At 36.5% G+C, this 25,234-nt stretch overlaps 2 protein-coding genes across 2 annotated transcripts in view; one reads left to right on the top strand and one right to left on the bottom strand.

The window, feature by feature from the left end:
- Positions 1 to 25,234, bottom strand: part of ADGRA3 (adhesion G protein-coupled receptor A3) — a 118,877-nt gene that overhangs the window by 79,831 nt on the left and 13,812 nt on the right. The window lies entirely within an intron of this gene.
- Positions 2,839 to 7,481, top strand: LOC111928461 (cytosolic beta-glucosidase-like; the record flags this gene model as incomplete). Its single annotated transcript, XM_023925798.2, has 2 exons — positions 2,839 to 2,932; positions 7,075 to 7,481. Coding segments are annotated over 2 exons (417 nt in total), but the record flags the coding sequence as incomplete, so codon positions are not given.

Below are 25,234 nucleotides of genomic sequence, written 5' to 3' on the forward strand. Positions count from 1 at the left end.
CCATGCATCGTTTAAAATTTCAAGAACAAGATTTTAATTTTCACCACCCTTTCAAAATTTAATTTCTAAACTCCATAGTAAATACTATTAATAATAGGAATAGGATATTTATAATAGGAAACATCAATTCAGCCAGGAACATCTCCTTTTGACAGGATACAATTCCTCTGATAATAATTAGCCCCACATGACTGAAAGTCCAACACCAAAATCTATTCTTCTTTCACCTTAATAAAATATCTTGCATTTTGTAAAGTTAGTTACTAACATGTATTATCAGGGCCAATTACTCATGCTTTTTATTGACTTGACAAAAAAATCTTTGTCCAAGTCCATTTGGATACTGCTTGTTTTTTTCTTACAAACACTTGGCTTGAGCTCATTTGGTTACATATGTGCCAGTGCAGATGTAAAAGTCTTAAATGTAGGCTGGAAAATAGATAGAGCCTCTATATATCAATAGATAGAACCTCTACATAGAGCTCTGGAGTTCTCCTAAAGAGAAACATATCTGTATGTGTTGGGCAATAAAACAGTGGGACAGTGAAATACTAAAATTCACATTGCGGCCAGATTATTTGTTAGATGTAGGGAAAATGATCAGAGTAAGAAGGTGGGTACATCCTAGAAGCCATGGAGAGGGTCTAATGAAGATGTGATTTCCAGTCACACCACTGCAGTAAGGAGTGGTTTATGAATCCAGAAATACAACCAGAAGTGGGATCACAAATGTAGAAACCGGGTTGCCAGAAAAGTTTGATCTTAGTTGCTTTTAGCACAGCTTCTCGGAATTTTGAAGCCCTGGTTCTTTCAGAATCTGCCTACTTACCTGACATAACCTGGGATCTCATTATTGTGAATCTGACTTAACCTCTGAGGAAGATTTTGTTCACGCTCCCCCAGACTGCTTATGGAATGTTTTCTTCCTACTCAGTCTCTCTCAAAACCCATCTCTGTTGATTCCTGATAGGGAATCAACAGTGACACTTTTTAGCCTTGTTTTAATACTTAAGCATTTTTATAAAACTTTTTATTGGATTTTTATTGTTACTATCTGCCTATCTGCCCCTCTCCCCCTACTACTGAGTTACATTTATATTATATCTCCTGTGAAACTGAGTTGTATTATTCTCAGGAAAAAGATTCAATGTTACATTTTAAAAGGTGCCTACCAGTAACATTTAATGATGTAAAAAATGAGCATTATTACTCTGGTCCATTAATACTCATTAATCATGATTTAAGGTGGCCCTAGTGAGTTTTACTGTTAACTGTCCTTATCTTGCAGATGAAAGCCTGAGGATGCTGTACCAACAAGAGAACATTGACTAGTCCATTTTATTGATTTTTGATTATCTGTATAATACACATGAAGGATATGAATGTTTGCCTAGGCCATGTGTCAGCATGTGTTTTGGGAACAAATTAGTATGTTGTGCCTCATTTCCTCCTTTGTTCCTTTGTATTCAGGGGGCTTTTACCTTTACTCTGAAAGACACTTGAGGAAATACATTCCTGCTGTGAAAGCCCGATTTATTTTGCATTGCATCTGCACTGTCTGGTTCTGCAATATTCGTTTTGGAATTAAATCAGCTTCCCTGTGTCTTTACAAAGGAATTCATTTTTTTCTAAGAGGTTGATTCTTTTATTGTGTGCATTCTTGGCAAAAGTATGTGCACTGACTGTATTAGTGGCTTTCCTATGTAGAGTAAGGTTTCTTACTTTTATTATCAAAGAAAATGTCAGTTACATGTATAATGCTTTGCAGAAGTAGGTCCTCACCCAGAAGGATTTTAAAATCAAGAGATTCTCTTACCTCAGATAGAGGTAAGTGGAGCAAAGAAGAATTGTGGTCATATATTACAGCAGTCCAATATGAGCTGATACTGACCTCAGCAAAAGCAGTGCACACGCAGTGTTATAATAAGTGAGGGAAAAGCACCAGTAAGTAAAAACAAAAATTAAAAAAATTTAAAAAATTTGCAGTAGTGCCATCTAGTGTGCCAGGTGTTGCAGTTTTCTGGAGAGGGACAATAAACTACTTTCAACCTATCCCACTTGTTAGCTGACTCTTCTCCTGCTGCTGCTCCCTTTTCAGTCTGCTGACAGGAGAGCAGTAACAGCACTGACAGAAGGTAGAGGAAAAGACCTGAGGGCTGTTTTGCAGATGCTGATCCTGGCACACATGCCATAAGGTTGTCATTGCTGGTCTAGAAAAATGAGCATCTACGGGGTTTTAAAGAAGGAGAAAGATAGCTGTTCTGTCTGTACTCCCATACAAATCTTGCTCATCTATTCATTGGTTTCCACTGCAAAACATGTAGTGGCTAAAATATCCTTTTTCAGCTACTGCAGGCAAGCTCTCCTGGTGTTGGAAGAGAAAGAAAAATTAATTTTGATATTAGGAAAGAAGAGGAGCTGGTTTTTTGAAGTTTACTGGAAGAGGTGGAAATTATTTTATGTCTGGTGGCTAAAGGAATTATGTTGAACAGAGGGTCCAGAAAGTTCTCTGTATGGGAGATGGGAGTTGAGATGCAAGTGAAGGGAAAGAGGGACCTATTTTGTGCATTAATTCTTTGTACTAGGAGGAGCCCTTTTACTGTGACCACCCTAGTCTTTTCCACTGCTGCCTTTTCCACTTTCACTGGTAGCTGACTGAACCTCTCCGCTTTAATCCTGAGATATGCAAAGTGCATGGCTTACCCTTCAGTGTGTGAAGCTGCACAGTTTATTTTTGTCTTCCATATAGAATCTGCTTGTAACAGGTGGAAGAGTGATCAAGCCAGGAAGTGTTGTCTGCAAACGAAACCAACATCTCCACAGCACACATAATGCTGTGTATTCACCTGTCCTCTGCAGCCAGTGCTGGAGGATATTGCTTTTCCAGTTGGATTTGCTTGGGCTGCAGCTACAGCAGCATATCAAATTGAAGGTGTCAATTTTTAGCTATCAAAGTGTTAAAGAAGTTTTCAGTGAACAAAAAGTCTGGATCCAGGAAGAAGAGTGTTTGATCTTTGCCTTGTTATGTAGATACTACTTCTGATGCAAAACCATGTAGCACTTCTGTTTAAAGACTTGTGACTTGAGGAGCAAAAAGAAGGTGAAAGAGGTTTCAAATCCCAGGACTACAGCTAGGTAATAAAAATGGAGCTAGTTACTGGGGGGGAGGAAGCAGTTATAAGTAATTTTTTCATCTACTTCTTGTGTATATCCTTTCTGTAGAGCTAGTTCAAGTAGATTGCTATTGGCTATTTTGAAACTGGATGGGAGAACTACCTCATCAGATATTGATACTCACATGAAGTCTTCAGTTAGGAACTCATCTCCAAAGATTATGAAGAAAAATGAACCAAGAGGTTAATAGATGGACTTGTAGAAGCTGTCCCCTAGGGACATGTGTCATGTTCCCAGCTGAATAGAGGGACTGATGAAGGGATTTTCCCAGCACAATATGAAAATATGTTGTAGATTAGGGAATGTAAACACATAAACACAGGGACACCTACAGCCATAACCGCTCCAAACTTTATCCTTTCATAAATGTGTCTCTATAAACCTTCAAAATACATATAGACCTGATTTTCTCCTATTATACCCTGAAGCATACAGGCACTTAACTCCCATTGATTTCAGTACCTAAATGGGAGTTGTAGATTCTAAATTGTCTTTGAGGATGTAGCCTTTAGTTCTTGGTTATTGCTGAAACTGAGAGTACTTGCCCATGCTCAGTATCTTTTAACGAGCTCAGTTCACTTCACCTAATAGACTGCACAGCTCGCAGTTCCCAGGGAATCAATATTCTGGACCAGATTCTAACTCGAGTCCTGCAATGCACAAAGCTCTTCTAAATAATTTTTAAAATGTGAATTGTGTGTGCATTATAATTTCCTGCCTTTTGAGTGGTTAGATGTGCAACTTTAATGTTCTCTTAATGTATTTTTAATGAACTTTCTTAAGGCTTCTGAGTGGGGAAAACATAAAAAAAAAATCTATAATATGGTCTAGACACTACTCAAATGACCCTTTTCCTGCAGAAGTAAGAAACTCAACAGGGAATTCCTTCTCCTGAAAGCTTCAGAGGCTGTGCAGCTTCCGACTTAGAGGCATCATGATTGAAGCAATAGTTCTTGCAGAGTCCAAACTCAGTTGCTGTGCATATCACAAGATACACAGTGGAAGAGGCACGAGCTGACAGGCTACTTTATTTTTTACTGTCAGCTATGTATTTATGCACAGCACAACCTTCTCCACTCTGTATATTTCAAAGCGCTAAAAAATCATACCAATTGTACTCTGCATGCTCAAAGTGCAGATTTCAAAGGTTCATGACTCAGTCAAATCAAAATCAATTTGCACCAGAACATTCAAAAGCACTTCTTCTTACTGAGGGCCATTTCAATGCTAAATTTCAACTCTGTGCTTGATTTTTTTTTCTACTTTTTATGTTTTTTTTGGGGAAAAGTTGCAAGAAAATTCTTCTAATGGTAAAAGTGGTTTTCTTCACTTCTTTCATATGCCAAATAATGGAAATGTGTTAATTCAAACAAAATTACACTTTTTGGTCAGAGACCAGGCCAAGAAAATTTCATTCCCAAAGGTTAAAGGACAGCTGAATTAGAGAAAAAGTGTACTTGGAAAAGTACATGAAAACTTAAATACTCTGATCAGTAATATTCCTGCTTTAGGAGCTTCACTAGCTGGAAAAGCGTTACATTTCTTTCTGTTGTAATAATTGCAGAGTATGGGGAACATGTATCCTCATAATTTATATTATTAATTCGATGGCATGTCATGTGCTGATTTGGTATCCAATTCACGCCTTAGTATTTTAAATGTAAAATCAGTTCCTCATCACTGTTCTTTCCTGGCCTCAAGGCTCACTCCAGTTTTGCCTACACTATGGAGTGCTGTGTAGCATGGGAGATTCTGAGCAAGCTTAGAGGTGCGAGCTTGGTTCATTGAAGCAGAGCAGGGCTCTGCAGACTAATTGTGGCTCAGCAGCATGTGCTAGTGTAGCTAGAGCTTTCTGTTGCCTCGGCTGGATTCCTTCCTACACTCTGTCAGGTGGCTCAGATGCTCGATGCTGTACAGAGAAGTCTCTTTGAACAGTGTCAGGAGTGCTTGAAAGTGGGTCTGTTTGCTACAGCCCCACTCAGGGCTTTACAGTGGCTAATGACCACTGCAGTAGTACTGTTAGACTGATGAAAATCAAATGTTTCTCCTCCTCCCTCTCACTTCCTTTGCTGGAGGAAGGCAGACAAAAAAGAGGGATCATTCAGCCTCTGCTCTGGATGCCGATTCTTAACCAAAGGTGTGTTAACTGCCTGTTATGGCAGCTTTTGTGTCCCTTCATTCCAATGGTACTGAAAAGAGAGCTGTACCGAATCAATACCGTGCAGGAAGCCTACTCTTAAAGGCTTTAAAATCCTAGGTGGCATCAAAGAATTACTGCTATTTGTTATTTTCTGCACTTCTCTCAGATGACTATTTATTTCAGCAGACATGTTTGAAATTTGAAGCAGGATATAGAAAACTTGTAGTATTGTATTTTTCTGAGGAGCATACAGACAGACCACCAAATCTGTCATAAAATATGAGATTGAGAAAAACTCAAACTGTCTTGTTCTAAAATTTGACCTACTTTGAAGGTTGTCCCATGTAAAATTTAATTTACTGACCAACCAAATGTAGATGTATGGGTGTTCGTGTGCTGCAATAAAATTCTGTAAAGACCATGAAATGTGACAATGATCTCTGAAAAGCTAGGTTATAGAAGTGATATTACAGATTTTAGTAATGCTTTAAATTAAGTGTCTTCAATATGCTTAACCTTGCATTAAACTTAGATTTAATAAGACAGATGTATATTAAGTACCGAATATACTTAAGGGAGCAATCTTGCATTGGCAGGGGATGGACTCAATGACCTCCTAATAGTTCTCCTCCATCTCTAATTTCTATGATACTAATTGATTATTAAAACACTTTTATTGAGGATTGATATGTAGCTATTATATAGTTATTAATCTTATAACCCAACTGATATTTAATTCATACATAATTTTAACACACAATGTCATTTTAGTTTTTAAAGAATAACGCTGGAACAGTGTGTTCACTAGGACTCTGAAAAATCGTGGTGGTAAATGAGGTTGGCCATTTTGAGGTTAATTGCAATTTTATGATTAAACCACACTTTACAGGGGTTTACAGAGGGAAGTAAGTTTACAGAGCTCTCCACAGAAAAAAAATGTAATGTTTGCCTCAGCTATAGAATGGCTCAGGAAAGACAAAGAAACTTGTAATGAAGAGAGGTGCATTTATTCAAATCAAATATTATATGTTGTTAGGTCTCAGACAACAGCTAAATTTTGAATATTTTAATGGTAATCTGTGTATCTCAATTTTAGAATTGTGAAGAACTATTCTAGAACTCTGAAAGTTTGGGGGAAATGGTGCAGTGCTTTTGAACATTCAAAATTAATTTCTGTGAATGTCTGGCTAAACAAAAAGCAGAAGTTTTGTAGAGCTGTGTTATTAATTCAGTTTGTATATGCCTAGGGCCATGGCTCATAATGGCATTCCTTTCTTTTTAACAAACTGTCAAGATTTTCAAAGGGTATCCTGAAAGCCATAAGTGCCTATTTGCTGGATGTATTTCTCATACCCTAAAGGCTTTCTTTGATATGGACTGATCTTTTACATTTATGGATGGAAGTTGCATTAGAAAATGCCCTTTGTGAAAACCTGTAGTATCTCAAGAGTGGCAAACATCTGATTTTTTGGCTAAGGAAGTATGAAGAGTGTTAGAAGTCTGAATGCTTTTTTAAACAGAATTTTCAAATAATTAGCAGCAAGTAAAAATGTGAATAAATGCGAAAACTAATGCAAATGTATACTAATGCTCAAAAGTTCCTAGTTACTTAAAATAATATAAGGAGTGGGTAGAGAATACTGCTCAATTTGCCCATGGGATTTTCAGGGATTTGCACCTACTTTGTGATAAATTATTTACTTGCAACATATGTCTTTTGATGTCAAAAGTGTAATGACCAAGTTTTGTTTTTCAGGCAGAAGGCTGGAATGCAGATGGAAAGGGCCCTAATGTCTGGGACATATTCACCCATCAGGGAGGAGATCGAGTTTTCAAGAACCAGACTGGTGATGTAGCTTGTGGCAGCTACACTCTGTGGGAGGAAGATTTGAAATGTATCAAACAGCTTGGATTGACTCATTATTGCTTTTCTCTTTCCTGGTCACGTCTGTTACCTGATGGGACGACAGGTTTCATCAACCAGAAACGCAATTGTTTCTTAAAAATAGAAGGTTGCAGCTTTAATTCAAGGTTATTGCTGCAGTCTGGCATAATTAATCCAGTATGCTATTCTGCAGTGTAGCTTTGAAATTGCAACTTTTTTCAGAGTAATTATGGGATGATTTTTTTATAGGTTTTCAACAACTTACTAATTAATATTCTAGATCCCCTCGGATAGCACAATCTTCTGGGATAGGATTATTATTATGTTTCCTATGTATCTTTTTGCTTACTCCAGTTTTTTTAATTGTAACTCTAAATCATTTTGCTTCATCAGAATGTTTATACTTACAGGGATCCTAGCCATGAGAATATTTTTGGATGGCTTACAATAGACAAGTTATCTTACTTGGCAAGTGCGTTTAGATAGCTTATCAGTATACTCCAATGTGCTGAACTTCACATTGACTAGTTTGCACTGAGGGACATACTTTTCCCAGACATTTTTCTTTAGCAAATTAGAGAGGATTCTTCACACTGATAGGAGCTATGCTTAGTTCTCTGGCAAACAGAAACTCTGAAAAGAAGTTTTCACAGTCTCAGCAGGCAGTGTGTATGTGTAAAGGGATACAGCACATAAATAAACTGGTCAGATTGCTAGAAGTCAGATATAAAATTTGTTAAACTTCTGATTAATTTATTTTAATTCCATTGGTGTGGACTGGGGAAGAGCTTAAGGTCACCCACTAGGAAAAAACAGGAAAGGGCAGTTATGCCTACAGAACAGAGGGAATGGAAGAAAGAAGAAATTAAGAGAATTATGAAGAATAAAAGCTACTGAAGCTGAAATGATGGGAGAATCAAAGAAGCTGGCTGAGATCTCTTGTACACTGGGAGGATAATGTTCCAAGGAGAAAGAAAGAAAAGTATATTTGAATGAACTTCTGATTCTCAATTCTGCTTCCTACTCTTCTGCATCTCCAAGATGATATATATATATATATATATATATATCTTTATACTTCTGAGACAGTATTTGCCTTGGCAATTCCTTTTTTCTCCTGGCTTGAAGATTGCAATGATGGAAGGTTACAAAGGATAGGATTTCTTAGAAAATACTCTTCAGGTTAGCCTTATCTGTACTAGGATCGTACCAGCAGAAGCAATCTCTTTCTGCGAATTTTGGTCATGTAGAGCTTGGCTGTTCAGTAGACAGCAGCCTATCCTCTGCATCCTGCAGATTAAGGTTTTCACCAGAGAGTGGAGGAGCCTTTGTTGCAAGATTTCAGAAAAGGGGGGCTGGTAAATCTGCTGCAAACAGACCAACCAGGCATTTTTCCCTGCAGAGTATGCCAGATACATGAGCCAGTATCCCAGAGAGGCTTGAATTGAAGCTTTTTCTTTGCCACCAAAATTTACAATACATGGCCCACTTTCACTGGCACAGCTTGTCTTTCCCTCGGAATGCTTTTTGTGGTGTGTTGAATTTAAATTTGGCTGAGTCGTTGTGGTTTTCTTTCTTGTACTGATATTCCTTCAGCTGGGGCTGCAGGCACTGTAAAACCTCAGCAAGCTGCCTACTGAATGGGCTTTTTTATTTAGTTGTCAGAGTGGGAGATAGCAAGCAGACATTCTGAATGCACTTGGTAAGGAAAGCTAACATTTTGACAAAACTCAGCTGTAATTTCAGAATCCCCAGTATAAGCAGTTGCCTGATTAATATTATGAACTTTACATTTAACGAAAGGGCATTGGCAGAACTCCAAGTAGGCCAGCTTTCATTAGGCAGGAGTTCACTTCTCCTGTGCAGTGATCTGTTGAAGCAATTGTAACTGCATAGCATGGAAAGGCCATCATCTTCTATATAAACATTTTTGCAAAGAGCATGTGAAGAATTAGAAAGCTTAAAGCAATGTCCTTTCAAATAAAATCATTCACACCAACTGATTCACTACCAATTTCACACCTAAGATGCAGGACATTTGAAAACCTTTAAAACCATTCTGTTTCTATCTTGGTGGAGGTAGGGTCTTTTCAAGCAGTGATGTTGTAGATGTATTGTTCCTAAGATGTGTCAGGTTTTAGCTTAAAGCTTACACCAAGTTTTAAAAGTATTTTTGTACAATTGTTTTTACCCTAGAAGGCGCCCTGAGCAGAGTAAGTGAGCTGCTAAACATTAGGTGTGAGTGCAGAAGAAGTCAGAAGTTGTAGACAGGGGGATATTGAGTCTGTGAGAATCTGATGTTATACCTCACTTCAGCATGAAGGGGAAGAGATGATAGAAAGGAGAAAAGGACCATCCTTCACTTTCTACTGAAAAACTGCTCCTTAATATCTGCAATCCCAAAGTTTTTGGGTTATCTCCACAAAATCTTTATGTACATACTTCCTCAGAAGAATGTCTTCTTCTGTATTTCTGCTTCTACCAGACTTAGAGATACACCCAGAGAAACTAAGTCAGCCTACTCTGGAAGGCATGAGACAACCTGGAATTTTCACTAGACATTCACATTTTTCAGGCATGAAGCTCTATTTCTCTACATTTTCCAACAAAAGGCATAAATCTTTTCCAATATAGGTGTTTAATTGAGATGTAAAAAATAAATGATAGCTGGTTGCACTAAAATGTTATAAATTGTACTATATAATTTATAATCTGAGAATTAGGATGAGAAATGCTAGTGTCTTCTTAGTAGGGGTTGAATATGGGAGGACAGGATCCCATAGCAGCAAAGGATCTCTTTTTTCCCAATTTAATCTTACGTAGCAAACCTTGTAGTCTCATCAGCAAAGAGTTAACACACACACCTAATCCCACTGAAGACAAATAGAACCCCATTCAAAAGCTGGAGTAACACAGTGTATTTGCTGCTAATTGTGATTGCAAATTGCAAGAATTCGTTTTTCAAAATGTAAGTTCCAGTATATTCCTTTCTCTTTTGCATGGGTGCATTCTCAGGCACAGGCACACTTCTCGTCAGAATTAAATGTGTTTTTCTGGTGCTGCATTCAGAAGGAAAAGCAAACTACATGTGAGATTTATTGTGAATTACTTTGTAAACAATCTTATTGAGTCTTGCTGTGCTAAGGGATGTGTATGCACCTGTTTGTTTAGGAGAAGGCACTGTCTAAATCCGGGGTTCATAATTGATTGCTGCAGTAAATGTTGTCTTAAAAAAGCTATTTGGCAGGAATCCCTAAGATCAGTCATTTGAAGTTGGGTTAAATTGAAGTCTAATAGTGTCCTTTTAAGAAGAAGGTAGTATGGCATTCTGTGTTGGCATTTTCAAACATCAATACACAGTAACCTGAACCTGAAAATACCAAGGAATATATAATAGAAATATAGAACAAATTTCCCGCTTTGGATTAAACAAAACCTCTGGTTCAGAACCTGTTAAGAATAATGATCTAAACCATACATAACCTCCTAAGCATACATTTTATTAACCTTTGCAATTTAGTCTTCCTCCTCCTACTTTTTGCTGTGTTTTTTAGTTGTGTAGACATTTCTCAGTTCTGTGTTTCAATACAGCAAGGCCTTGAGATAGATATTTCACAAGCACCTATGTCTTAAAAGCATATGTGGTAGTCTAAGGACCCACAAAAATTTTATTCAGGTTTCTGAGGTTGTTAAACACTTTGGTATATTTAGCCAAAGTCTCTGAAGCAAAGACTGACTGATTTCTACATTCCACCAGTGTGAGAGAGACCTATTCCTGTCTGGAGCCTCTTAGGTTAAAAAATAATAATTCAAGGCCACTGTTGGCCTTTTCCAATTACTGCACTAAACCAGATAGTTCAAGTAAAAAGAGCAAGCTAATTGATACTCTCCGAACCAGAGCTTATGATGTGTATTTCAATATCTAGTGTTTTCTGAAGGTTTAAAAGCAATACAGTTTTGTTTGGATATAAGCAAAATTAAAAATTCCTATTTTAAGAGCTTAAAGGATCCTGATATTTAAACTTACAGTGACCTCTCAGCAGCATAAAAATAGTCCTTTAGGAAATATATTCATGTCAGCCACTGCTAAATCTGTACAGAAGGTGAATTCCTTTTAAGCCTCTAGAAATACATCCCCAGTACTGGCCAGCTTTAACAATACATCCAGGAAATTAAAGTTGATCTCTGTCTTAGCAAGAGGGGACAAGAAAGGTTAGAAGTCATGAGCTTTTAGAGAGGTGAGCTAATCCTTCTTGCAGTTAGAAGGACTGAGCAGACTGCAGTAGCGGCAGTGTAAAAGTGTAAGAGATGGTTTCTTGGATAGACTATTGTCAAACCATTCAGGTTGGTGGCTAAAGAGAACACTGCCTCAGACTCCATCTAAAATCTAGTAGAACCCAATGAAAAGCCTTAAGTATCATATAGATCTAATGAGTGAAATGTTGAATTCACACCATTGCAAAATGTTGAATACACTGACAGCGTCTTTGTCCTGATACTGGCACAGTGATGAAGAGGAACATTCTAGAGGAAACTGCTAATCAAGCTAACCAAGCTCAAAACATAAAAGATCTGTTTAGTTACCTTGCTGAGTGTAGCACTGAAGTTTTTAAAAGACACAGTTCTCAAGGAGAAAAATACTTCCATTAGAACAAATCTACCTGTAAGGCTCTCTAGCGTCAGGCTTTTTCCAACACGCTTGTATCTTGCACACTCAGTCAGGCTGCCATTCAGGCATTTAAATGAAAGGATTATATTTTCATGTGACCAGCACTGATCAGAATTATGTTTTTCCTGGGGAGTTGCTGTCCACTGATCTATTCTGAAAATTTGCATCCTCATTTCATTTTATGTGCCTGGTTGGAAGATTTTGTGTGCTGAGCATTTTTGCCAACTCTGGGGTCTTGTAACCGTAGTCAGCATGCACTTGAGAGAAAATATTTGCATCTCATAACAGAGAAAATGTGCAGTGAGGTTGCTTCAAGTGTTAAAATGTAACAGATTTATTATTAACCCTTTTTTCTTTCATATTTTCAGTAGTCAATTCTTATTGCAAAACCATTATTAACATGGGAAATGACATCCCTGTATCACTTTGGTTTGCCTTAATCCTTAAAGAATAGGTTACTGGAGATCTGAAAGATCTGATCATTGAGACCATCAAGATTCATGTAAATTATTGCTTCAGAACATTTGGAGACCAAGCGATCATTACTAATGTGCCTTATGTTATTGCTTTAGGTGGTTGTTGAAGAAGTACAGCCCCTGTATTGGTACCAGAGCTTACAAGGCAGTTTTAATGTGTAAAAACTCCTGCTAAACCCTGATGAAATGGTGATAACATTTGGAGAAAACAGTGTGGACTTATGTCTTTAGCTCAGATTGACGGAACCTCTATGAAATCTGCAGAAGATTTCTGAGGAGCCCATCTGGATGGCATAAGATATTGTACAAGATATAAATAAACAAGTCACCTTGGCATTTGTAATTTAGTTTTTTCATGCCGGCTGTAAAGAGAAGGAGCCTTAGTGCATTCCTATTACCTTTGTACTTGATATCTGTTTTACTATTTGAAATTACATACCAGTGTTATATCATCTTTTGAACTCCAGAAATTATCTTTCTGATGCCAGCAGTAAGGCTTTCCTGGCATACATCTACTCCTGGCAAGGAGACGTGTGGTGACTGCCAGTACCAAGGGGTTAAGGAGCAGTGACAATAAGCAGATGCTAATGCAGGAAAGATATTTTAGTCTTCTCATTAAAATAAGTCATTTCACTGTCTTCATGGATATTTGCACAGTTTTGCTTTTCCATTGTTAGTCATAAAAGGTCACTTCATGGAAAATTAAGTTAATAGGGTCAGTGCAATTTGATGAAAACTAGTTTTAGTTTGTAGCTTAGAAAAGACAGAGGGTAATGCATCTGATTTTATGGGCTTTCTTACATCTGTTCTGAATAAAACTTCTGCTCTCTCTTGTTCTAGGATACATATAATAACCCTATAATTTACATCACTGAGAATGGGTTTTCCCAAAGTGACCCTGCTCTACTTGATGCCAGTCAATGATGGGAGTATTTCAAACTGATTTTACAGGAAATTTTAAAAGTCAACATTTAAAATTATGAAAGATCAGTTGTGCAAACCTAATATAATTTTATTCTGTGCTTATTTGCATTCAGCAATAACCAGTGATTCTTAAAGCTAAAACTTACGTAAATCAGAATAAAGTGATTAGGAAAAAAATGTTTAGCTGAAAGGAAAACGAGTAGTTTTTATCTTGGTGTAGAAGCAAGAGAAAAGGTACTGCATACATACATTGTTCCTAATCTTGTTTTGTAAGGTTCTTAACTGAGCAGAGAAACCACGTTTAAAAAGTGCTTATCATTCATACTTCTTATTGTGCAGGATGTGAAGTTGAGTGCACCTAAAAATCTGACCATTGCATCTCATTATATCCTTACAGAACACAACCTCCCTCACACAGTGAGCTCTGTGTAACAACTCATTCCTGTACACAGCCATTAAGTCATTATAACTCAGCTTCTACCTTTGTGTCAATGTGGTCGAAACTGTTCAGCAAAGCTCTATTTTTATGCTTTACCTATAGTCTTTGTATTTTGTATTTCCAACATTCTGGAAATTCCTTCCTTACCTTCTTTCTGTTGGCAGTATTCTCTGTAGTAATTTACTGGAAGTAGATCTTCTCACAATGTAGCAAGTGAAAAGCATTTTAAGATATCAGTTCATTTAGATAACAGCTAGTGTCCCTGTTGTATTTCTCCTAAGTGATCGCAATCATGAAACTCATATCATAGTTCAATATTTTTTTGTGGCCATTTTTACATTTTCATGCTTATTTTTTACTTTCACTGTTTATATTCCGTATTTTATCCTTACTTTTGTTAAAGTGTTCACTTACAAGCTTTCTATCTTCTTCCTTTTCATTCAGAGTTGCAATTATGCAAAAATCCATGCCAATTACCTATTTTTCCACAATTAAGTAGAAGAAGCCCAGGACTTTTGTTCCAGTGCTGAAACCAATTGATGGGTCCTCTTTCTTGCTGAAGCAGACAGGTCATCTACCAGCTGTGTTTGGAGAGCACTTCCTGGCATGTTCCATCTCCGACCCCAAGCCACATCTGGAAACTAATACTTGGCATTGGACAGCCGATTTATCAAGGAATTTTGTTTTGTAGACAAGATGTCTGAATTTGGCTTTCTCGGAAGATGCAAAGAAATTAACAAACACAGAATTCTCACTGTTTCATGAAATGAAATTCATTTACCAAATCTAGTTGTCTGAGAATCTTTTAGAATGTAGAACAGCTTATCCTGAAGTAAATATATAGGGTAAGTCTGATGAATCCCACTTTAATGCATTTGTTGACACAGTTCTCTTTATGCATAGTAACAAATGAATGGGATTAGCTTGGAGGTAGATGCTTGTTGGAAGACATCAAGAGTTGAGTAAAATTTGCCCTTACCATTTGTTCAGTCCAAAAATACTTTTATATCTGTATGTGGTCTGAGTGTAATTAGTGCAACCTTACACATGTTTAGTTATATATGCAGCTTGACATTAAATTCATCATTTTATCAAGGAAAATAGCATGGTGATAGCTGGCTGAAATGGGTCCTGTATAAAGATAATATAAACTCTGTCCAAAGATAATACAGCTATTAAACCCATCAGTTGTAGGCACTCTAAGAAGAAATGTCAGTAACGTTATCCCCATGTGACTTTGTGCCCACTACTCTGAGTAAACAGTTTGTCAAGGCCACTCTGCATGTAATGACCCACGAATGAACAGCCCATTTCAAGTTTTCAGCTCAGATTGATGCAAAGCAGGATATTCAAATATGTTCACTTTATTCAGTGCTTAAATGCTTAACCATTTATTAAGTGTTACATGAAGCATAACGGTTTAATTGCTTTGCATACAGTGTCTACTCTACGATAATTCCTTATCTTTTGAGCTAACTTTTGAAATTATTAGTACAGACTCATTCATGCAAGTGGCTCTGAGTCATGACAGGAGACTGTGAGGATTCTGCTGTGGGATTTAAACATCTACTTACTTTCTTGACTAACCAAGAAATAAACATGCTTGGCTACACAGAAGAGTATACCTACAGTTCGTTACTGCACCTGTTATTAGAAATGTTTTAGTATGTTGTAATTAGATTGATAGTATCACCACTTAATCTTTTTTTAATTACAAGCCTTCCTAGCTTGTAAGATACATATTTACACTAGTCATGTTAATTTTGTCATCCAAAATTTTCAAAATAATAAGGATTTTCCATTTTGAAGATCTTGTGTTTTTGAAAGAGTTATCCTCCAGTACTCTGAAAATCAGAGTACTTCACTGCCTCTCAAGCTACATGTCCAAAATTCCAAAAATTTTTACTGTCATCAGGACTTTTTAAATTACAAAAGTTTGGAGTGCAGAAGCAGCTCTGAATTGGTGCATCAACACTGTCAGAGAAAATTGAGATTTTTATTTTTTAGTTAGTTAAAAAGAGCAGAAAGAGCAATGTAAATATGAACTAGGAAACAGAGAGCAGCATGCAGCTACTATAAATCATATCATTGCTATTATAAATGTGTACAACTGCTGCCATGTTGCTTCTGCAATATATGAATAGATAAAAACATCAATATTTTAAGAAATGTGGATATACATATTTAGCACCTCAGCAGAGCCATAAGCATGCATGGTGCTTTACAGATAAATGAAAGTGATGTCTTCTTACCCCAAGGAACTGAAAATCTAATTTAGATACAATGCATGAAGAGAGGATGAGCAAAAAGCTGGATGAGAGGTAAAAAGAGAACATGGGTCAGAGCAGTCAAATGCTTTTTACGACAGTTGCTCTTTCTTAATTTTATGTAATGTATGTTAAGAATGACATCTAGGCTGAAGATCAAGGCTGCCAAAAAGAAAAAAAAAATATCTTTGAAAGTACTTAGTTTTGAAAAGTGGAGCCTTCTAAAAAAGATAATATAGTTCTATAAAGTCTGTGGAGAACAGCATTGCAAATATGGGTAAACTATTTCCAGCTGATGGAGAAGAGAAATGAAGGTATTCCATAATCTGGCTAGTAGAAAATTATTAATAATGCTGATGGGGAGGAAAAAAATTAATTAAATGAATTTAAAGTTGCAGAGTGCTGCAAAAAGTAGGTCCTGGGAGTCAGTAGAAATAGAAAGCAAAGAAATTGAGGATGATGTGATGTGATATGAGCAGAGGCAAATAAGAGGGAGATGAGCAAGAATAAATGTGAACAAGCAGGACTAGATTTGGAAGTAAATAAGAAACATATGAACATTTAATTTGGGGTCAGCTAGAAGGTCAGCAGTAAAAGATGCAGGGCAAATAGAAGAAATGATTGTGAGGAGGAGAGGCTGGGTGAAGCTTAAGATTCAGATGGTGTTAATTTTCTCCTTAAATATGCTTGAATGAAGCAGAAGAGAAAATGAGATACAGAGAATGCTGACTGCAATGGGAAGTGCAGAGCAGAACTAGAATTGACAGTAAGCAAGGTGCTGCAGTTAAGCTTTTAAAAATTGAACTTTAAGTTAAATGCAGTCCCTTCTGGATAGCTTTTTGTGTCCTTTTCCCCTCAGACTTCTAAGAATTATTATAAAACCTTTTATTTATGGTTGTCACTGCACACTCCAACCTTGCTCTTATGAACTAACCATTTAGTCTGTGTTGTAGATACGTACAAGCCTGCTTTTGCTGCATTCCCATGCACATAAAACAGTGAGGTTATACTCTAGTCCATGAAAATATGATTTATTGTTAAATTAAATATGGATGTCATAATGTGAGCCCCTTGGGTCAACTATAAGCTTGAATGTTATTGAAAGAGCTGCAGCAGCAGCTCTGTTTCTTCATTGCTGCTGACAAAAATGCCTCTACAAATAGAATACAACAATGCAGACATATTAAGGAGTCTCTGAGATGTGCTGTCCCTGGCATAACATTGCCATGTGACATTTTCAAGAACTATAAATACATTGACTGCATTATAGTGTAAAAGTTAAGAAGCTTTGCAGTAGTCACTGCAGAAGCATTAAAATCAAGCTGAATTTGTTGTGAATATTATGAGGGATTCAAAGATTTAAAAACCCAAACAAAATAAACAACTGAGAAACTCTTAAAATCATAAAGATACAGCTGGGATATACAATATTTTTATCAGGTTTTAGTGTAATTTTAAAAGGTCCAGAAGACACAACTAAGATTCTATAAAGTTCTAGTTAAATGCCAGCATTACAAGTCCCTGCTGTGGCAACAACAGATATGTATGATTTCTTAGAAAAAGTATTTGAGAATGTTTAGACAATAGAAGGTACAGTTACCACTTTGTGGTAGTATTTGATTGTTAGTCAAAGTTTATACATATTTTTTTCACATTAGTCCTTTAATATGAATGTTTTAACCTGCAAAAAATGAGCTTTTTTATTTTTTTAATTATTAACCAACAGTTTTGCAGTGCGAAATTATGAAATAGCATTTTCTTTCTCCAAAATGACCTGTAATCTGCCTTAAAAATTAACTTCAGTGAAAAAAACCCCACAATTGTGAGCCTGGGGAAACTTTGTACAGGAATTAGGGTAATAGAAGCCTGTCCAGTACAAGAGAAGAGGATCTCTGGAACTCACATGAAAGATATGTGAGTGAATTTCTTCATTGCCACTGTCTTGATTTTGATTGAAAAAAAATGAAATTAAAAGACAGATTTATGCATTAGCTACTAGATTGTTTCTGGATTGATCAGCTCGCCTTGGGGGAAAGAACTGTAAGACACAGGAGCTTTGTGTGCAGCATTGGAAAGAGGATAGCTAGACTGAGTGGTGTAGCAGTTTGTTCAAGGTTTTGGGAACTGGGATGTAGCCAGTATTTCTCATCCTCGCACAGTACCTGGGATGTGCTTTGATTGAGAAGTAACCAGCCCCCCAGTGAACTGTTGGTGTTCAAAAGCATTAGCAACTGCAGCACAAGAATAGCTCCTGCTCTGTAGAGGAGAGATACAGCGTGGGAGGCTTGAGTTACCTCAGAGAGAATAACCTAAGTAATTAGGCAGCATGGATGTTGTTCTACTGCTAGATAGTTCATGATTAAGTCCCTGCTAGAAACCTCTTTGGAGTATCAGTTTTGTTACAGACACACTATTTTCTTTGCTTAGCAGCAGTACTACCGGACTGTAGAAGCAAAATTCAAGAGTTTTCAGTTTTGCTGCTGTTTGCCTTAGTTGTGCAAGCAAAAACTGGGGATTTCTACAACTAACCAGTTTCTAGTCTCCAAATCATACCTATGTGGCCAGAAAGTTAGAGGCAATTATTGCTCACTTGCACTTTAGAGGGCTCCTGTAGGAAATTATTTTTACATGTACAGTGTAATCCCACATCAGAAGTAGCTACTGAAGTTTTTTGATTCTGTTTTTTATTGTACAAGATGAAAGACAATGACAACTCTGCTGGAAAAAAAAGAAATCACAAATAAAAAGGAGGGATTTTGGCCTTCATGATGAACAAACAGTCTTTTATAAAAATCATGAATTTAAATTCATCAGATGTGGGAAGCACATAACATCACTGAGTTTGATATCAGTTCTAAGCCACATGCTTCACATGGAGATGCCTTTCAGAAGTAAATGTACTGTATCCACAGAGGCACATCATTAAAAATATACTGTGGTAGTGTTGTGTCTTTGAGACAGCTTTTAATTTATATATCCCCTTTTTTAAGATAATACAAGTTTGAATAACTCAGGTCCGTTGAGTACATTCTAAATGCTTTCTTAGAATTATATATCACTATTAGCAAAAACTAAGTTTATATGTAATACAGTTTGGCTAAGCTTTTCTGCATAGGTGTATATATTTCCTGAAAATGAGACATAAGTTTAGTTTATTAGACTAAACATCTGTAATTAGTTATCTATCACATCTTAGTCACTGATTTATAGTCCAGAAAAAGAGATTTTGTTTTTTAATATACAACAGGAAGAATATTTCTTCTTAGGGCAGAGCATATTACCAAAATTTTATGAAAAAGTTTTCAAAGGGTATTACAAAATTTGAGGGAAAGCTGTTAAATGTTGTAGTGATGGTACAACCTTTATCCCAAGATGTTCATGTGTTCCTGGGTATTTTCCATGGGATGTATTAATGCTCTGCTTCTCATTTGGTTAAGTGTATGCTGTTGACCATTTAAGTAGATAGACCTGTGATATGATCATCTTTATGTTCATTTGACAATTACTGGCAAATGGATCTCTTCCAAAACACATTTTTAGAACTGCAAATAGAAGAACAAATAAGAAGACAAACTTATGGTTCTACCAGATTAAAAAAAAACCCCAAAACTGTGTTTTGAAGTGCTTGGGTTGGTAGCTAATATATTACTATCCAGCTTCCAAGGTAGTTACTTTTCATTATGTTTCTGTGATAATAATAGCTCATCATTTGATTTCATGGGAGTTATTGTCATTCTAAAGGGCTGCAAATGATATAAATGCAGCTGTACAGGGAATATTACAATGTCAAACAAAGTAGTGTCATTGCAGATCTATGTATATGCTTCCACAATGTCAATATAAAAAGGAAGAAAACATTGATCAATAGAGCATAGTATCAGAAGTGATTGGATATAATGCAAACAATGCATCATCTCTTAATACAGTCTTGTTAAATGAAAATTCAACTTTCAGGCTATAAAAACAGTGCATTGGATTTGAACTCATGTGTGCCTGGTTGTTGAAAGCCACTGCAATTTTTACTGAGCAAGTATATGCCCCTTCATGCATTAACACATACGTTCAATATGACCTACTTTATAATTGCTGAGGGAGTTTGCCTTTGCATTTTTTGAGAGTTCTCTGTTCAGATTCTCAACCATAGAATTGCATTAGCTTATTTGCATTGAATCAATTTTGCTAAGGGTTCTCACATTTTTATATAAAGAAGTACTTAGCTTTGTTACACAGGGAATGAAATATCTTGATATCAATGTTAAACTAGGGAAATTGAGATAGCACAAGTTCAGTGTAATTTAGCTAAGGTCAAAAAGCAGATGGGATAATAATAGGAATAGTACCTGGATTTCTCTGCTCTCCTGTTCTGACTCTGTATGTGCCATGTCACATTCCTGCTGCTAACAGACATTTTGAAATAAACATTCATATCAGAGAATATGAACATGTACCTGAATGCATGGTATACATCTTCCAAAAAATCTAATGGGAAAGTCATTTAGTGAACTTGTATAGTTGCTGCAAATCAAATACAAAATGCTACTATTTCAAACATATTAAAGACACTTATCCCTATTGAAGCAAGTCTGATGTTTGAACAGAAGATTTTTGGAGTTAATAATTCTATTATATGGTGGAATAACTTGCCCAGAAAAAAAGATGGATGACTATATTTCCTGGAAATAAAAAAATCAAATGATCAAATAGTAAAGTAAGTGCAAAGCATTATACCTCTATAGGAATGCTGCATCTGTCTGTATGGATATAACACAATTTAGAATATATAAATAGGAAAAAACCCCACAGCTTTTACTTTTTTATGCTAGAATAACCGAAGACCAGCTACATGAAGTTTTTAGAGTTCCCTAAAAATTTATTTTAAGTAAGAAGGAAATATAAGAAAATGAAGTTCTCTGAAGGAGAATCAATTTTATCATTTTCATAGTAAATGCTTAAAAATTTACTGTTACATTTCATTTTCTTACAGAAATGTAACAGTTAAGTGTATTTCCTTGTTATTCCCTGAAAGAAGGAACCCTCTGTTGGTGTCACTATTTTACTTTGTAAAAGTAACACCTGAAAGTAAAGACCTTCCTAATATTTATAGTAATTCTGTGTTCTATTTTCAAATTGTGCATCCTGGAACATTTACACAGTGTAACAGTGACTTGGAAGCAAGAGAATGTAGGGCTTTTGTAACAATCTTGAATTACAGAGAAAATCTGGAGGGAATTGTATGACAAGTATTTGCTAGTGTTTGGCTCAAGGGATTAATTGTCAAAGGGAAAAAAATTCCTCTGCAATGCCTATTTGCAAACCAAGGAAAGAATGTCTGCAAAGGTTCCTTCTCTTGCATCTCACACCGTGTCTCTCTGTTTCAGTATTTAAGAAGTCTTTAAGACACTTCCATGTTAGTCTTCCTTTTTCTTCCCTCAGTAACACCATTGGGTTAGGCCTAGCAAGACTTCTGAATTCTTAAAAACCCTCCCTGTCTTTGCAGCTGAAGTGTAATTTTTATTGATTTTATTTGTGTTGCCTAATTTGTTGGTATGGAATAATAAAGTTTATATGGACAGCTGCTATGGGATCTTTAAGGGGCTTAAACAACAAAGAAAAGCTTTGATTTTTCAGAAAGAATCAACTGTATGTGCCTTAGGTGTTTGAATGTTTCTATAAATAAGTCAAAAACCAACATTACAGTATTACAGTAGTTTGTACTCTTCTTTCTTGGAAGTAAAAGAAATTATAAGCATAATTTTACAAAGAGAGTACAAATTCACATTTTTATATAGTGTACTCTTTATAATGGATTCTTACTGATTACTTGGAGGATTTTTTAAAAAGTGACAAACCAATGCTTGTGTTTCTGCAGATACAGGGTCAGTAAAGAGCTCAGGCAGTATATTTTTGCTTAGACTAATACCTTCACTGTAGTATGCAGGATCATGCTGTAACAACTGGAGTTGTCATGCACTTTTGAAGTTTATTCCTCAGTCACTATGCATTGTAAAAACCAGATCTACAGCTCCTCAAGGAATGAATAAGCATGGCTGAATGAAGAACCAGAGACAAATGCTTTAGTCCTTGCAGAAGGGGAGAAGACAGTGCTTTTGGCTTCTGCAGCTTCTGAAAGTCATTTGAAAGCTCTCTCTTGGACTTGCATGCCTTTTATATCTGCAGCTCAGACTGTCGCCTCTGATCTCACCAACCAGCTTTATGCTTGTCTGGCAGTCTTTTTCTCATGAGCTACCCCAGCAGTTAGGAGCAGTTGGGTGCATAAGTAAACAGTCTCCAGGTTCTACATCCTGTTCTTTACTCAACATGTTTATAAGCTTCTAAAAAGGATCTTTCACTAAGAAATGCAATTTACAGAGCTGAGTGGTGTAAAATCATCAGTGTCCTCTCTCAGGTGTTGGCTTTGCAGGGTGGACATTAGCTTCAATACTGGACCTGCATTCTGAGACTTCAGTAACCCAGTGCTTTTCCTAATATAGGTTAAAACATCAATTAGAGCCAAGGAATCCCCTTCCCATTTATATTCTTTTGTGCATATTTTTCTGTTCCTATATGACTATTATGGCATTTCTCTTTTCTTTTTTTTTTTCCCTGCTTGCCTTATCCCCATTAGTCCTGTGTTTTCCAGCAGGCAGATGCTGATTTTTCTCATCCATGTGTAATCCAAATGAAATTTACATTTTCCATTTTTTATAGTCTGCTGCTATTCACCTTTTTAAACACAGGCAATAGCAGTCCAAGGGAGAAGAATTCACTAACCTCCTGGGGAAACTAAAAATGATCATAGTCTAGCAAGTCAGTCTTTAAATGTCCTTTGCCCATTCCACCCTCCCCTCTGCTACTCTTTAAGTATTTAAATCTGCCCCCTACCAGTCAGACTTCCTCACCAGATGGTGCCTTCTGACTAGCTCTGCCTTTCTTCAGAGGATGAATAAGTACGGCAAAGAGCATAAGGAACTGGTGAGACAGCTACTGGAATATTTCATCAGCGCTAGTGTCCACTTTTTTAAAAGGACAGTGAAAAATGGGAGAGAGCTCAGGAAGGAGCCGCAAAAATGATTTGAGGGCTGGAGAAAATGCCTTACTGGGGGACTCTAAAAGAGCTCAATCTGTCTACCTTATCAACAAGAAGATTGAGAGGTGACTTGATTACACTGTACAGGTACCTTCATGGGAAAAATATACTAGGTACTAAAAGAGCTCTTTAATCTGGTGAAGAAAAGCATAAAAAGAGCCAATGGCTGGACGCCAGACAAATTCAAATGAGAAATCAGACACATTTTTTAACAGTGCAAGAAATTAGATATTGGCACAGATTACCAGGAGGACTGGATTCTGCACCTCTTGCCTTCACATCAGTGCTTAGTGTAGTTTGGAAGGTACACCTTAGTCAAATATGAGTTTTGGATATTTACCGGGGAAACTAGTAAAATTTAAGAGCCTGTGATTCACTGAAGATAAACCTAGATGACCTTATGATCGCTTGGTTTTTAATTTTATAAATATAGGAGTGCTTAGGAGTGCTGTCTGCAACAACTGTTCATGAATCATTAAAGAAATCTGGTATGAGGTGTACCCTGGCAGTATTAGACACTGGTTTTGTGGAAGTAGATTTGCATAAAAAAATATTTTATTAGCCCAAAGACAAAGCTAAACCAAACAAACAAAAAGGAATGAAGTGATCCAGAGTATATTATTTCAATATTAGATAATTTTAAGTTATTGTAATTTTTGAAGTCAGGAGAATTTGAAAATATATACCTCTTTTTATAAAGAAAAGTCAAACTGTTTCTTTGGGGATATTTTAAATTTGAATATTTATATTTTCCCAAAATCTTTCAATTTTTTATTTAAATTTTATTTACTGGCTGAAAGAATTCTGCCCTCCCTTAACCATAATTGCATTTACGGTATGCTTATTTTCAATGAGAAAACCACCTGAGGTTCTTACAGAGATAAAGGGAAACATATCCCAAACTATTAGCTCATTGGTTGTTCTTACTTCTCCTCTCTGAGAATAATTCTCATTTATGCAGGCAGTGATAGGGTTTTAAATGATATAATCATATATTGGTGTGAAATGGTAATGGCTTTATCTTTAAAGATAAAGATTTTTTAAAAGGTTAATTATATTCCACAAATTGTTTTAAAAGTAGAATGTTAATATTATTGTAAGACTCCAACTCGGAAGGCAATTTCCCTATCTAATATATATCATTTAATCTCAATATACTTCCTTCTTTTCTTCCCTATTGCTACTGTTTCCAAGTGCTGTGATAGGTATTTTTTTTTTCTTTTGTGTTTATTCATACACCTGTGGGTATCTCATCTCCTCCAACAAGATATCACTTAGTCAGGCCATGTATATTTATCTTTTCTCTTGGTCTTAACTCATAATTTATTTTTCTCCATCTCTTGATACCTTTTGCTTTTCTTTCATCTTCATTCAATTTCTCACTTTCTCCCCAAACAGATCACACCCAGAACATGAGACTGTACTAATAACAAGTGTTACAGCTTGGTGGCTGATCTGACAGATAATACGTTTTTCAGGTAAACTCTGATGCAATTTCAGCCAAGGAAAAGGCAAGGAGCACTTTCAGGTCTAAGACTGGAAAAGAGACAGAGGAAAAAATATCAGTCCCATGTAGAAGGCAGATCTGTACGTAGCATGGCTTAGTGGCTGAAGCAGGAAGACAGAGGGCCTCAAAAGTGTGGCCAAAGCAGGTGAGATGGAAAGGACAGTGTGCCAGCAATAAGCCTTAGCTGGAACATAAGCTAGAAAGTCTGCTCTAGCCATCATGAGATATTAGGTACAGAAACTTTATGAGGTTTTTCCCACCTGGTACTCAGGATTTGTATTCTCACACTTCATGTTATACTGGTATTGTCTCATGTCTTTTCACCCCCTGTGTAGTGGTAAGCAGCAGCCATCACCATCCTCTCCACCTAATCAGCTGGAAATCTGCTCTCCTTGTTTTACAGTATTTGGATGACACTTATCTCTTCACATTGGCCAAAAAAAGCATCCCACATTGGTGCAGTCTTTCAGTCTGAAGCTCCACCTCTGTTGGGCACTCATGGGCACTCATGATTCGGCCTGGATGTTCCCCCCCCTGCACATTTTTGCATGTCATAGGCTATTCCACAGAATTTCAGAACTATTCAAGAAGTTAATCCTAGACAAGTAGAAAACAAGGACATAGGAAAACACAAAATTCCTTATACACAATGTATGCTGAGCAGGG

The sequence above is a fragment of the Cyanistes caeruleus genome, chromosome 5 (genome assembly GCF_971803275.1).
Source record: "Cyanistes caeruleus chromosome 5, bCyaCae1.hap1.1, whole genome shotgun sequence".
In the NCBI taxonomy this organism is placed as follows: Eukaryota; Metazoa; Chordata; class Aves; order Passeriformes; family Paridae; genus Cyanistes; species Cyanistes caeruleus.